The following is a 15,951-nucleotide window of genomic DNA, read 5'->3' on the forward strand; positions in this document are numbered from 1 at the left end:
CAGAAGCCCCTCACCAGCCATGAGCTGCAGCCCCGGTGCCGCACAGAGACAACCGTGACCCCGACCCCAGACCCTGACAGCTCCCCCTTCCTCACAAAGCCAGGCATGGAAGCTTGTGAAGACGAGAGAGATGAGTTAGAGAAGCTGGGTGCCAGTGGGAGGTGCCCACACTGCAGCGGGTCAGGACCGAAGCAGAGGGCATGGGGTTATCATAGTAGGGTGGGGAAGTCTCGGCCCTGGCCTCACCCAGGCTGCTTCGTTGACTGAACTGCCGGGTTCCACTGGCGTATTAAACAACCTAAATATTTATTCGCTTCATATTTACAAAGGTAGGAAGCAGACCAAGGGAGACCCCAAGAACACCCCCATACCTGGCTGACCAGGCCCCTGGCGCTGCAGAGGAGGCAGACACAACTGGGAGGCACAGGATTTATGTTGCGTACTTGAACTACAGGGAGCGCAAGACTGGTCCTATTTACAGGGCAGAAACACTGCAGGGGGAGCGTGGGGCCGGCAAAGTGAGCGCCGGAGTCCTGGCCAGAGGGTGCTCCTAATCGCCACCTTCCCCTCCGCTCCCAGAGGCGTCTCTGCGGCCCCGCTGGGGTTCTCCGGGGGCGGGGGGACAGGTCCCGCTCACATGATGCTCGCCGGGGTGAAGACAGGGCCCATGCACAAGGTGTCTGTGATCTCCCAGCCACAGGACAGAGGCCTGCACGTGCCCTCGGCGTCCTCATCCTGTTCTGCAGGCAGCAGCTGCCCTCGCAGGGCTTCCCTGCAAGTGAGAGGGGGTCCCTGGAGGCAGCCAGCACGGGGCCCGCAGGCCAGGCACTGCTGGCCGATGCACTGGAAGACCTGGCGCCACTGGGGCCGCAGAACCCAGGGGCAGGGGCAGGGGAAGGCCTGCTGCCCCTTCTTCCTCTGCTGCTCCCTTCTCCCCCATAGTCTACCCCCACAAGGGAGAGGAACCCACGTTCATTGATGTGCCCACTATTGGGCCAGGCACTTTGCTTACAGTATCTAGTATCCTCCCAAAACCCTGTAAGGGTGACGTTATCGACCCCATTTTACTCTGAGGAAATTGAGACTCAGAAGTTACCTGCCCAAGGTCACATCTTCTACCCTAGAAGGTGGTAGAACTAGGACTCAACCCAATGCTCACTTCAGTGCCCACGTTCTTCATATCCCAAGCTTAGTACTTTAAAAGAATCATCTGCCTCCCCTCAAAAACTCTACAAGCTGTTTCTCCTACATCCCCACGTTAATAAACGGCTCGTGCTCTTGCCACACGTTGTCTTCTTCCCACACCCAGTAGATCCCTGCTGAGCCTAGTTCCTGAGCATCCTCAAAGGTACCTGTTTCTCTCCATTCCCGCTGAGACCACCATCTCTAGCCGGGAAAGTGCAGTCTCCCTGATCTGCTCTTGCCCCCTCTGGACAATTCTGACCCAGATTCATCTTCCCAAAACGCAAACCCCTGCTCTTGAGTCGCCAGCAGTTTGCTTCCACTCTCAGGCCCCACAAGATCTGGGCCCTGCCAGCCTCTCCCATCACACACAACAGTGCTGCCTGGTTGCCAGCCACAGCAGCCATCTTTTGGGCTCACATCTCATCCTAGGCCTGTGCACATCCGGCCTCTGCCTGCATCATCAACCGTTCGCTGAGTCCCACAGCCCAGTGTACTCCTTCATAGCAACAAGGGTTCAATGCCTGCTTCCCTGACATTCCTCCAACTATAGCAGGGCAGGGGATATGTCTGAGTTACTCACTGCCTAGTGGCCCCAACAGCAGGCTGGTACATGGTAAACACTTGGTGAGGAGGGGTGGACGCTGGGTAGGAGGACAGGGAAAGAGTACTGGGTTCAGTGTCAAGAGGCCTGGGGGTAGGGGCAGCAGGACAGCCTGTCCTTTACTTCTGCCAAGTTCTGCTTCCCCACAAAACCCTCCCTCTTCCACCTACATCTTCCCTTCCCTCCCTTCATACTTCCAGGTTATTCTAGTCCCCCACCTGCAGGAAGGCCTCCCTCTTTGCCGATATGTGCAATTCAGCAGCAAATCAGTAGTCAGTATCTTTGCGGAGTCCAGTCAGGCCGTTCCCTTCCAGGTGGGAGGTCCTCTGGGCCAAGCACCCTCTGTCTGAGCCTCTGTCGCCTTATCTTTCAAAATGGGTTTTGAAAGATAAGTTTCTTAGAACCCCTCACTGGCTCCCTACTGCCTTCAAGATCAAGTCCAACCTGGGCCTCCAAGCTTCTTCTTGATCTATTCTTCCCCACAGTCCACTCCAGCCAGCCAGAGCTACTAAAAACTCCTTGGATGGACTAGACTCTGAAGCCCCTACCCCTCCTGGCCCAGACGACCCTCCTGTCAGCTTGCCTGGCCCTCCTTACCCATCAGGCCTCCTGAGAAGCAGCCCTGACCACCTCCCCAGCCTGCTGGCCCTCCCTCCCTAGTGACCTTGGCACTCTCTATGCCAGGGTCTGTGTATGCAGGTCTGTGCCTTGGCTCGCCACGTTCTCAGATGCTCTTTTACCCGCCAGGACCCAGCACAGAGCCAGACTCTAAAGTAGGACATTTTGATGAGGCCCCTTTAATATGGGGAATTTTCTGACATGGCCATTTCAATACATCAAAATTTTGTGTTCCTAAGTAATGAGTGCATCTGACTCCCTGCAGCCTCATCCAACTGTGTTTGCTGGTGACGGTGCCAGGATGGGATAAGGAAGTCTGTGTGATTATTGTTTTTTTACTTCTGTTTTTTAGGCCTTGTCAAAACAGACCCCTGATGTCAAAACGGTGGCATCAGCCTATCCTGTGCCCCTGCAGGGAGTAGAAACAACAGGTCTGTTGACTGGATAAATGACATGCAACTTTGATACTGAGCCCCGTCAGGCCTGGCATTTGGTAGCACTGTTCCGGTGGGGGTGGGCGGGGGTGGGGGGTGCAGGGAAGAGGCTCAGGAACCCAGCATGTCCCTGGGGACACAGGCTACACTCATGCCTGAGGGCCTATTATAAAAGCCCCTCCCAACTGCCCCAGCCCCCAAAGAGGGGGCTTCTTCATCACTGACCAGCTGTGTGACCTCTGTTTGTGTGGGTAAAAGGAAATCGTCAAAAGGTGCCTAATGTAGGGCCTGACAGAAAGTTTCAACGGTTTAGGGTTAGGGTTAGGGTTAGGGTTAGAGTTAGTTTTCTTTCCATCTGGCCTCACTGGATCCCACTGCTGGCCTGCCGTGGGCGAGCTCAGTGAGCAGGCGAGTCTTTGTCTTTCCCGAGTCACAAAGCAGCCACCCAAGTGATCAGCTCTATCTACATCTGCCCTCGTCTTCTCTTAATCCACCCAGTAGTCAGAGCGGTCTTTCAGGCTTCGAACCAGCCCCTGCATGCTGCTGCTCAAAGCTCTCAACTTCCTTCAAGTCCCTTCCCAGATCCAACCCTGCTCCTTCTCCAGCCCCGACCAACCTCGTGTAGTTTCCTGAAGTTATGCTCGCTCCCTGTTCCTTCTGCCTGGAACCCGCTTCCCACCCCTCCTGCCACCCAACTCCCACTCGTCCACCAGGCTTTGGCTTCATCCTTCCTTCCTCAGGGAGGGAGATCTGGGCCTTGGGTTGGGAGCTGGGCTCTAAGCCTCCAGAGCCTGCCCCCCTCCCTCCAGCACTGCATTATCAGGAGTGTCTGTCTGCTCCTGTGTCTCTCACGGGACTCTGAGCTCCTCAAGGGAAGCTCAGTCTCATTCATGGCCACAGCCAAGCACAGGCCTCACTTGGAATCAGCAGCCAACAGCTACTTGTCACATTGGGCTACCCAGGAACAGGGACCCAGACCTGGGGTTCCCCTTATTGCTTCTGCCCAGGCTGCTCCCTTCTCCCCCCACTCCATTTCCCAGCAGGGCCCCCTTACCAGGCCACCCGGGACATGGCATAGGTGATGCGGCAGGTCTGGGTGCCCCCGAGGAGGGAACCCATGCCCACAGTGTAGGCGCCCATGTTCTCAAAGACCAGCCAGTCCCCTACATGTAGTTGCGGCAGCCACAGGCCCTCAGCTATGCAGTCACAGCCATCGATCACTGGGCCCCATAGGCTGCTGCTGTACAGGGGCTGCTCCGTGGATGGTTTCTGCAGGAGAGAAGGATGACAACGGTCAGCTTTCCTGGGCATACGTGCACAGCCTGAGCACCCCCTCCCTCCGAAGCCTGCATGGCTCCCAGAGCCAATAGAATAAAGACTTGATGGGCCTCTAAGCCTGCAGTTAAGGCCCTCCCACTTCTCTGCATTCATTGCTTCCTACACTCAGAAGGCATAGTGCCTGGTCTTACATCCAGACTCCAATACTTGCTAGTTGGGTGACCTTGGGCAAGATACTTTATCCCTCTGTGCCTCAGTTTGCTCACTTGTAAAATGGGAATAATAACAGTACCTACCTCACAGGGCTACTGAAAGGATAAATGAGTATAGGTAGAGCATGTAGAACAGTGTCTGGCACATGGCAAGGGCCCAGTAAGTTAGCACTATCTCTATTATTGTTGGTGTTGCTGTCAGCTCCCGGCTTGGGCCTTCACTGGTGTGTCTGCCACTTTCCAGACCCTGGGTGAGTCCCCCCCTCTGCAGCCCTACCCCCTCCCTCAAATCAGAGATTGTCCTCTGGACGCAGCCCTGGGGCTCCTTCTTCTATGCAGGCCTCCACAATCCCCTCCTTCCATGCTAGGCCTGGTAACAGGAGCTAGAAGCACACCAGTGAGTTAGACCCTCCCTCCCTCCCTCCCTCGGGCTCTCAGTCTGGTGAGGAAGACGGGCCTCCCACAGACAGTCACAGGGTAACCTGCCAGAGGTCACAGAGGACCTCACAGGGTAGATAGAATTACTCCCATTTCAGGGAAACTAAGGTTCTGAGAGGTTAAGTGACTTACCCAAAGACACAACTAACAATGACATAAAATTTTTATTTTTTTTTAAGTGACTTCCAAATCCAAGGAAGAAATCTGTAACATAGGCCATTTGCGGACAACCAAGATATCACTGCAGTTTGTCACAGTGTAGGGATCCTGCCAGGCAGGTCCTAGAGGAGGAGTCATGACTGAAAGAGGGACAGAAGCGAATCCTGGCTGAATCATGCCCTTGAAAGCCCCTCGTTCCAGTTAGTCCAGCTGCTCTAGGCTCCCCAGGTAAACCCTGCTTCCCTTCCCCCAGCCCCAGCCATCCCCATGCTACTCCCTGAGGCTCCAAACCTACCAATTCCTAATTTTCCTTTAGATCTCAGCTTCCTCATGGAAGCTTTCCTAAGGCTCCCCAAGCTTTGTCATCATAGCACGTACTATGATTTATGATTAGATATTTATGAAATGTATCACCCAGGCCTGTCTTCCCTGTCAGACTATAAATTCCATGAGTCCAGAGATCACGACAGTTGTCTACCCCCATCTCCTCCAAGCCTAGCAGTCTGGCATACAGTAGGTGCTTTTGTCAATAATATTTCTTAAGTGAATGAATGAATAAATGAATAGGGAATACATGAGTGATGAGAAAGAGGAAGAGCCAAAAAGAAAGAAAAAGAAGGTACGAATGGAAGCCATCAAAGAGCCTAGAAGGAGGCAGCGGAGGAAACCAATGCAGGATGAAGGAAAGGTGTTTCAGTACCTCAGCCAGGAGCAGGAATGAGTCAGACTGAGAAGAGTCATGGGTGCCATAAGCAGAAATAATACTCATAGTTGACAAAAGGGTAATGCATAAGCCACTGTCTCATTAATAAAGAAAAACATGCACGTTATTAAAATCAAACATGAGAACTATCCTATACTCATTAATTCATTCAATAGGGACTTATTAAGCACCTACTATATGCCAGGCTCTGATCTAGGAGCTGCAGACGCATCAGTGAACACACACACAAAAAAACAAAGTTCCTGTGCTCATGAAGCTCACATTCTAGGAAAGCGAGATAAACCAATATATCCTTGTTCATATAACTTAACAAGCTTGTTCACAAGCTTCTTGTTAATGAGTAAAATTCATCTTAGTTGCTCTGAATTATTTCCCTTAGCTCCAGTTCTTAAAAAACAATAAGCTAGGGACTTCCCTAGTGGTGCAGTGGTTAAGAATCCACCTGCCAATGCAGGGGACACAGGTTGGAGCCCTGGTCCGGGAAGATCCCACATGCCGCAGAGCAACTAAGCCCGCGAGCCACAACTACTGAGCCCGCATGCCACAACTACTGAAGCCCACGCGCCTAGAGCCTGTGCTCCGCAACAAGAGAAGCCACCGCAATGAGAAGCCCACGCACCACAACAAAGAGTAGCCCCTGCTCGCCCACGCGCAGCAACGAAGACCAAACGCAGCCAAATAAATAAATAATTTTTAAAAAACTTAAAACAAAAAACCAAATAAAACAATAAGCTAACCTTTAAAGAATTGTGAGAGGAAATGCTATATAATTGTATCCATGAGGATCCTTAAGAAAATAGGTTCCAAAGATTCTTCCACAATAAGATAAAAAGGAACCCTTGAGTTATAATCAGAGTTCTCTCACTTCTTAGTAGTGGTATAAATTAAAAATGGGTGGAAAAGAAAGATTTTAAAACTTCACAGGAAATAATGCAATTATCATTTAAAACCTTTAAAAAGAAAAGGAAACAAAAAAGGAATATGCAAAATAAATGTTCCAAAAGCATGTGGGGACAGGCTTGTAAGTCTCAGCTCTGTTTATGAGTCGGAAAACTGAATGGAAATGGACAGGCACCTGTAAAAATATAAGATACCCAGTCTGCTACTAGGGCCCCCTCTGAGAGAGAGGGCAGAGGGTTCCTACTTTACAAAGCATGCCCACCACTACTTCACACCTCATCTGGGAGGCAGTTGCAATTCCCATGTTACGGATGAGAAAACTCAGAAGAAATGACCTGCTTCAGGTTCTGGAGGGGGTTAGCAGCAGAACTTCAGGTGGTCCCAGACAAGGTGCCTCCTAGCTGCACCTGAATGGCTGCTTTCCTCAAAGAGACCCAGTAGGTGAGCAGATCCACAGATGAAACAAGGTGAAACATTTAGAATGGCACATGGCTTTGATGGAATCCCTAAATAGTTCCCCAACTTTTAAACAATAAATCAATTAACTCCTATACTGCATAAAGTATACAGAAATATTTTCAAAGGGAAAAAAATGGCATGAGCAAGGGCTGCACACAAAAAGGAAAAAGAGGAAACAGAATAAAAGCCTATGATCAAAATCTCACTCGTGAACATATAGGCAAAAATCCAAAATGAATCCCTAGCTAATCAAATCCACACTCATATTCAAAGAATCACTTTCAATGATCACATAATTTGTCTCTAAATGGAAGGCAGGGATGATATGAGCAAGGCAATCACTGGCTTCATCATAATATGGAAAATATAGATCTACAATTCAAATTAAATTTTCCCAATACACGTCAACATGGCATTCAATAGCCTATAGCATCTCTCCTTGATTAAAACTACAGACAAAACTAAACCCCACAACGAAGAGAAACTATTTAAAATAAGGAGCCAACTCTAACTTAATGGAGATACACTAGAATGGCTTCATTTCAGAACTAGAAGCAACCTTAGTAATTAAAGTTAAGCCCCCTCATTTTCCAGATGAAGAAACGAGAGAAACAGGGCCCAGAGAGGTTAAGTAATTTGCCTAATGTTACTCAGCTACTATATGGCAGAGCCAGGACTCAGACCCACATCTTCTGACTCCAAGTCTGAAGCTTTCTGTCATGAGAAATGCTGGCAATAGCTAGTAGGGAAAAAATAAACAGTATAGAGAAAGTGAAGAAATAAAATATCACATTGCAGATAACACTTGCCCACGTGGCAAACAAAGGGGAGAGAGGTAGTTACTAGAAGAGCTCAGTGAGTTTCAGCATGCAAGCCAGTGTCTCCGCTCAAACACACAGGGGACCGTCTTCACTCACGACAGTAATGAAAGCATTACTAAACTCAGGGATGTACTTGGGCCACAATAATACTTATTCAAAGAAAATAATAAAACCTTAAAAGGAGAGATAAAATACAAGAGCTCTATCCTCTCCTAGCTAGAAAAGCTGAGTAAAGCAAAAAAGAATTCTCTCCAGTTTAATTGATTAAATATGCTACGACTAATTAAAACTCCCAGGATATCTTTTTAAACATTAGAAACAATATGACAAAAAATAAACATGAGCCTATCACAGAATATTAGTAAGTAGCAGTGACAGACTCAATTTTTTGTTAAATGTTTAATTCATACAAAAGGACATTTGTTTCATGTGTAAAATAAAAAGAATAATGATAAAATGAATATCTGTGTACCCACTGCCCAGCTAAAGAAATAGAACATTTCCTCTATCTTTGAAATCCCCATCCCAATGACATGTCCCTTCCCAAACTCCTCCAGAGGTAACCATTATCCAGAATTTTGTTTTCATTATTCTTTTGCTTTACTTTTTTCCATGAGTATACCTAACCCTAAACAATTTAGAATTTGATTTTGCACTTTTTAAAATGTATATGATTGGAAATATAGGGTATGTAATCTCTGCAACTTGCTTTTTTGTTTATTTGAAACTTACATTCCCAAGATTCATCCAACTGATGCATGTAGATATAATTCACAATAAGCTGCATAGAATTCATTGTATGGAATACACTGTAATTTATTTGATAACCCAGCATCAAGACAACATTAAGGTTGTTTCCAATGTTTTGTATTATAGAAATTGCTCCTGTGAACATTCTGACATCTCTTCAAATACACATGCCCAGAGTTTCTATGCAATATATACCTAGGAACTTGCTGGGAGAGTGTACACATGTCTAACTTTACCTAAATAATGCCAACTTGTTTCCCAAAGTAGAAATACCAACTCCACCTAGCAGTATCTAAGAGATCCAACTCTCTATATGCCACCAACACTTGATATTGTCATGCTTTACATTTTTTTCTAATCTAGTTGGTAGAAGATGTATCTTGTTTTCCTTTTACTTTGCATTTTCTTGATTACCAATGAGGTTGAGCACCTTTGCATTTTCTATTTGGCTTTCCTCTTCTGTGAACTGCCTGTTAAAGTCTTTTGCCCCTATTTCTATTGCTTTCTGCTTCACTTTTTTCCCCTTATTTTCATAAGATTCTTATTTGTCTCTGTTTCCTTTTTAAGAATCCTTCATATATTCTCTCTACTAATCCCTTATCAATTATATGTGTTTCAGTATTTTTCTCCCACTTTATGGTTGCCTCCTTCCTTTCACTAACAGATGAGCAGAAGCTCTTCATTTTAATGTAGACAAATATCTGTCTTCCTTTTTGGTTTTAAAGATATTCTTCACTGTTTTTTCCTATTTCAAGGCCAAACAGATACTCTCCTATATTGGTCTCTGGAATTTATATATATGTATGGTGTAAGATAGGGATCCAGTTTCATTTTTTGCATATGGACAATCAGGTGGTCTAGCATCATATATTAAACGATTCCTAACGATATGCTTTGCAAGTGCTGTCAAATCAAGTTTCCAGATATATGTGGATCTTTTTTGTGCTCTCAACTATGTTTTGCTGGTCTATGTTTTTATGCCACTCTCCAAACCAAACTATTTTAATAAACTTCTATTATTTTAGTGGTTACTCTAGACATTTACATTTTAACATGCATACCTAACATAAAGTCTAAAATTAATCGATATCTTTACCTTCTGCTCAAACAATTCAAAATCTTAGAAGACCAGCTTGGTCACTCTACCTCCCAACTTACATTCTATTGCTATCCAGTGTTTTAGTCTATCTTGTTTGTGACAGAGACTGCTAGTTGCCTACCCCCAGCAATTCCAATCTTCAATGTTTGCTGGGCACATGTCCACCTAGAATAAAGACTATATTTCTCAACTTCCCTTGCAGGTAGTTATGGCCATAAGATAAAAGCATAAGTACTTTCAGGAAATTTCCTTGAAAGACAACTGGCAGAGGGACTTCTCTTATTTCCTATAATGGCTGGAGCTTCAAAATGCACCTACCAAGATGGGGGCAACACCTAGAAACAGGTACAACTGAAAGCCATATGGTTCCATGTGAATATGAAACCACTATACCAGCTCTGAATTGCCTGCATCCAGACAGTTGCATAAGAGTAAAATAAACTTCAGGGTCTTGTTCTAGTCACATAATTGTTGGTGGTGGTGATGCTGGTGCCAGTCAGTGATCCTTTAAATATACCTGCATATTTACCTACCTTTGCTCATCATTCCTTCCTGCAACTCAGACCATCCATCTGGATAATTTTCCTTATGTCTGAAATATATCCTTTAGAATTTCCTTTAATGAAGATCTCTCTCAGTATTTGCTTGTCGGAAAATGCCTTTATTTCATACTCATTCTTGAAAAACAATTTTGCTGGATATAAAATTCTAGGTTGATAGATTGAAGCTGCTATTCCACTATCTTCTGCCTTCCATTGTTACAAGAGAAAAATAAGCTGTAAGTCTAATTAACATTCTTCTACAGGTATTCTTCTATCTGTCTCATTTCTCTCACTAGTTTTATGATCTTCTCCTTGTCTTTGGTATTCAGTTTCACTAATATGTTGTCTAGGTATGGATTTATTTTTAGGTAACATACTTGGAATTTGTTGGATTTCCCAAATCTAAGAATAAGTGTTCCTCTCTTTCATTTTATTAACTCTCTGCCAGCTATTAATTTTTTAAATTTTAATTTATTTATTTTGCCTCTCAGCTCCAAATCCACCCTTCTTTGCCCTGGTTTGTGATGCTGGAGTAAGACATTTCTTCTTTACTATCCATCTCTATGTTAGGCTTTGTCAATAGAAGTTGCTGGAAAGACACTGCAAGAACAGATCAGGAAGAAAGGACTTTCCTCCTTTTAGCATGATGTTTTCTGTGTGGCCACCTCTGGTTCAGGGTATGAGGGTCTGGTTGCATTCACTTCAGTGGCCCCCACAGTTCAACTTTGGCCTGCACAGTCCAACAAGCTTCCCTCCACTCCGCAGCAGGCTGCTTCTGTGATGCAGTTGTGTTGGGAACCCTCTGAAAGTTTCTTTGCCACTGATAGGCTGCACATCCTTGTAATAGCCACAGTCTCTCTTTAAAGGTTTCAATCTCAGCCTTGGAGGGAGAAGCCCTCCTCTAAGTTTCTTCCTTTTTCACTCTCCCTTACCAGGGGTAGTAACTGCTTTTATCCTTTTTAGTAATTAACCATCTTTAAAGTTAGCAATTCTTTATATTAAAATTCCCCTGTTCAAATTACTTGTCTCGTTTCTGTATTCTGATACAACCTCTTCCTGAAACTATGATTAGACATTATGCCTTCTCATTCTATCTACCACTTCCTTTGCCTTTCTTATTTTCTTTCCTATCTCTGTCTCTTTGTGCTACATTTGCATAGTTTCTTCAGCTCTATCTTCCCATTCCCTAATTCTCTCTTCAACTGTCTCTAATATCTTTCTTACCCTGTGCATAAGTTCAATTTTCATATATTTCATTTCTAAAAGTTCTATTTAGTCCTTTTAAAAATCTGTTAGTTCATGTTTTTATATTTGCTTACTTTTGGGTCATATTTTCAATTTTTATTTCTTTAAATATTGTAAATATTTTTATTTTTAGCATCTGATAATTCCAGTACATGTAGTAATTGCAGGTTTGAATCTGCTGTCTATTGCTTCTGCTGGTTCCCCCTCATGGTGACTTGTTTCTTTGTGTTTTGTGATTTTTTATTGTGATCTCATGTACCTTGGAAATTTATCTGTGAGAATTTTTAAAAGCCTAGGTTGAGAAGTCCTCCTCCAGAGAGAATTTGTGTTTGCTTCTGCAAGATAAAATGAATTCTAGGCTTGAGGTTTTTCAGACCACACAGTTAATATGAATTTGGGCAACAAACCCAAGAAAAGGCCGGCTTGTGGTTTCAAATTCTCATTTTTTTGCTCTCTTCCAACTACTAATAAGATCAAAACAGACAAGTTTTCTTGCTGTCCTCCTCTGTGGGAGTTTTTCCTAATATTCTCTTACACTAATGATTATGTACTTTTTCAGGGTTCCCAGCTTTATGTGAGGGATCCTATCATATTCTCTATCTTGACTAGTCCCTAGGAACACACACAACTATGAAAACTGAAGATCAGTGCTAAAAGGATTCAGTATACACCTCCCAGAGAGAAAGCCAGTTTCAGAGTTAGGTTTTCTCTCTGGATTAATTAATTCACTTAACGCATATTTGAACAGTCACTGTTGTATGTGCTTGGGACACACTAGTGAACAAAATAGACAAAGATCCTTGTCCTCATGGAATTTATAGTCTAGCAGGAGGGAGGAAAACAAAATAAAGAAGTTATATACTGTGTTACAAAGTAATTAAAAAACAAAAGACCAGGTGGGGGGTACAGGTGTAATATTAAATAAGGTGTAAGATGTCAGGGTAGGCCTCCTTTAGGGCAAGGACCTAAAGGAGGTGAGGAGTGAACCAGTGTGGTACCTAGAAAAGTGATCCAGGCAGAGGGGAAAGCTGGTGCAAAGATGCTGAGGCAGGAACATGCTGGGTGAGTTCAAGGAACTGCAAGGAGGCCGATATGATTAGAGTGGGGTGAGCAAGGCGAAGAGCGTAGGGGAGGTGGTCAGAGAGGAAACAGAGTCAGATCACAAAGGGCTGCGGGAGCTACTGTAAGGGCTCTGGCTTTAATATGGAGTGAGACAGGAGCCAAAGAAGGGTTTTAGGTAGAAAAGAGACATGATTTGACTTACATTTAAAAAGGATCCCTCAGGCTGGTGAGTTGACTGGCATTTACTCTAAGTGAAATGGAGATTCCTACTTTCACTTATTTTTTGACCTCTGAAGATTCCCTGCTATCTCTTAAGTCAGGACACAGTTTTCTTTGTTGTCAGTGGGGAGGCTGTTTGGGGTATCTAGTCTACCACATTGCTGGAAATAGAAGGCACCCTACCAGTTTTCTAAACATAGCACAAAGCTGTTGTCAAAAGAATGGGATAAAAACTAGAGATCATTGAAAAAAAATGAAATTAATGTACAGTATGGCAAAGCAGAAATAAAAAAAGGGTTAGAAATCATTACTTAAGAATTGTTAAGGCAAGAACTAACCAGATTCAGACCTGACAAGTACTACTGCAATATATTCCATACGGATTCACACTTTTTAAACCATAAATAATTAGAATAAAATACAATGACAAGTAAGAAAGCCCAATCTTTTCAAGGGGGGGGGGTGTCTCTGTACAGAGTGGGGCAACTAGAGCTTGTACCCTGAATTTTGCTTCCCAAGATTCTCGTAAAACTCCCATGGTACTTGCCCACTCTGGGTACCTCCCCACACCTAACTATACCTTGCATTTATGAAGTGCTAATTCCCATTTATTGAATTGCATCTTTATATCCTAAATATATGTCATTTTAGACCACTCAGTGAACATTTAAAATGTTTATAAATAAAGAGTCCATCTAACATATCAGTAAAGAAAACCATATCTCATAGTATATAATTTTTTTAAGTTAAAAACAATGTGCACTATGACACTTAAAAAAACAGGAATGAAAGTAAATTTTAACAATAGTTGTCTCTGAATGGTGGGATTAGTGGGTTATTTTATTTTACTGTTTGTGCTAAATTTTTCTCCAATAAATGTTCTATTTGTTATATATATACACCATATATATGGTAATCTATAAACCGCAGAGCAGTTAGAGACAAATTTCCTTACTATTAATTGCAGCACACTTAGTTAAGATATATGATAGTGTGTTGAAACTTCTATGAAAGAATAACAAAAAATCACAAAACTAAAATAATAAACCATCGGATTAAGAAAAAATATATGTATCAAATATTATATTAAATACATACACACATGCATATGCAGGCTCATCTTCATTTGCAAGAAAAAAAAAACTTTAAGACCTCCCAAATTAGGCGAACAGAGGATATAAAAATATATTGACGGGACTTCCCTGGCGGTGCAGTGGTTAAGAATCCGCCTGCCAATGCAGGGGACACGGGTTCAATCCCTGGTCTGGGAAGCTCCCACATGCCGCGGAGCAACTAAGTCCGTGTGCCACAACTACTGAGCCTGCGCTCTAGAGCCTGCAAGCCACAACTACTGAGCCTGTGTGCCACAACTACTGAAGCCTGCGCGCCTAGAGCCCACGCTCTGCAACAAGAGAAGCCACCACAATGAGAAGCTCACACGCCGCAACCAAGAGTACTCCCCGCTCGCCGCAACTAGAGAAAGCCCACGCAGCAAGGAAGACCCAACACAGCCAAAAGTAAATAGATAAACGTATTTATTTTTTTAAAAAAAGGATCACTTAAAAAAAAAGACATTAACATCAAAGGAAATAAAATAAACCAAAAAAAAAAGGTTTTATCCTTGTCAAAGAAACAAGAATGAAAGAAATATTGAGGTATACCATTTCAGATAAATTAGCCAACAAGAAAAAGGTCATGGACTTCCCTGGCGGTGCAGTGCTTAAGAATCCGCCTGCCAATGCAGGGGACTCGGGTTCGATCCCTGGTCCGGGAAGATCTCACATGCCATGAAGCAACCAAGTCCGTGCACAACAACTACTGAGCCTGCGCTCTAGAGCCTACAAGCCACAGCTACCGAGCCCACACGCCACAGCTACTGAAGCCCGCGTGCCCTAGAGCCCACGCGCTGCAACTACTGAGCCCAAGTGCTGCAACTACTGAAGCCTGCGCGCCTAGAGCCCGTGCTTCGCAACAAGAGAAGCCACTGCAATGAGAAGCCCGGGCACCGCAACGAAGAGCAGCCCCCGCTCGCCGCAACTAGAGAAAGCCCACACAGCAACAAAGACCCAACACAGCCAAAAACTTTTTAAATTTTTTAAATAAAAAGAAAAAATAGAAAAAAGAAAATGTTCACAGCACATAATGCTGGTGAGCTTATTGTGAAATGATACAAATGGTAACAATAAATATTGGTCCAAGCTTTGAGGAAAACAATCTGACAATATGTATCAAGAGGCATAAAAATGCTCAAATCATTTTACCCGATAGTCCTATTCCAGAGACGGGGTGGGGGAGGGGGAAGCTGGGGCAAAGTGAGAGAAGCATGGACATATATACACTACCAAGTCTTAAATGGATGGCTAGTGGGAAGCAGCCGCATAGCACAGGAAGATCAGCTCAGTGCTTTGCAACGACCTAGAGGGGTGGGATACGGAGAGTGGGAGGGAAGCTCAAGGGGGAGGGGATATGGGGATATATGTATGCATATGGCTGATTCACTTTATTGTACAACAGAAACTAACACAGCATTGTGAAGCAATTATACTCCAATAAAGATGTATAAAAAAAGAAAAGAAAATAGTTTTTAAAAGGGAATATACTTTAAGCATGTGCATTGAGCCAGCATACAAAGAGACTAACAAAGAGCATTCTAGGCAGAGGGAGTACTCATAGAAACATGAATAAGAATAAACAAAAATTAGCAATGCCCAAATGCCCAACAGTGGCGAGATTTTACAAGGAGGCGGTGATTTTATAGAGAGGCCATCATTTTATAGGAAAGTATCAATAGTCAAGAGCTTGTTCTTTGGCAGCAGACAGGTAATCAAAGATGAATAAGACAGGAACTCTGCCCCCAACGGTCTACAGTTTATTCCTTTATCAACTGTGTGAGTTTTGAGTCAGTTGCTTCACCACCCTATGCCTCAGTTTTCTCACCTGTAAAATCAACTATATAAACCATTTATGAGGGGAGATCTGAACACTAACTAGACGACAGGGGATACTATGGAACTGCTCATTTGTTAGTTTGGTGATGTTACTGTGTTCTTTTTTTAAGTCCTTATCTTTTAGTGACAACTACTAAAATATTTTTGAAAAAAGTTCAATAACATTTGTTCTGTAGTTTTTGTACTTTTCTCATGACACTGTTGTAGTTTGTGTACTACTCTCTCTCTCCCTCTCTCTCTCTCCCTCTCTCTCTCTC

General features: G+C 44.1%; 1 protein-coding gene across 11 annotated transcripts in view; it reads right to left on the reverse strand.

Moving 5' to 3' along the window:
• Positions 1-284: 284 nt before the first annotated feature.
• AZIN2 (antizyme inhibitor 2) overlaps positions 285-15,951 on the reverse strand; it is a 34,693-nt gene continuing 19,026 nt past the window's right edge. For 9 of the 11 annotated variants that reach the window (XM_027109221.1, XM_027109224.1, XM_027109219.1 and 6 more), the window contains 2 exons: positions 3,893-4,107; positions 285-772 (listed from right to left, as the gene is read on the reverse strand). In XM_027109221.1, coding sequence (XP_026965022.1) covers positions 634-772; positions 3,893-4,107 — 354 coding nt within the window. In that variant the 3' untranslated portion in view covers positions 285-633. Of the gene's footprint in view, positions 773-2,567; positions 2,814-3,892; positions 4,108-15,951 lie in introns of those variants that run through there. The other 2 variants (XM_027109216.1, XM_027109222.1) reach the window with 2 other exon arrangements.

The sequence above is a fragment of the Aethalodelphis obliquidens genome, unplaced genomic scaffold (genome assembly GCF_003676395.1).
Source record: "Aethalodelphis obliquidens isolate GAN/ISIS:26980383/991018 unplaced genomic scaffold, ASM367639v1 scaffold9, whole genome shotgun sequence".
In the NCBI taxonomy this organism is placed as follows: domain Eukaryota; kingdom Metazoa; phylum Chordata; class Mammalia; order Artiodactyla; family Delphinidae; genus Aethalodelphis; species Aethalodelphis obliquidens.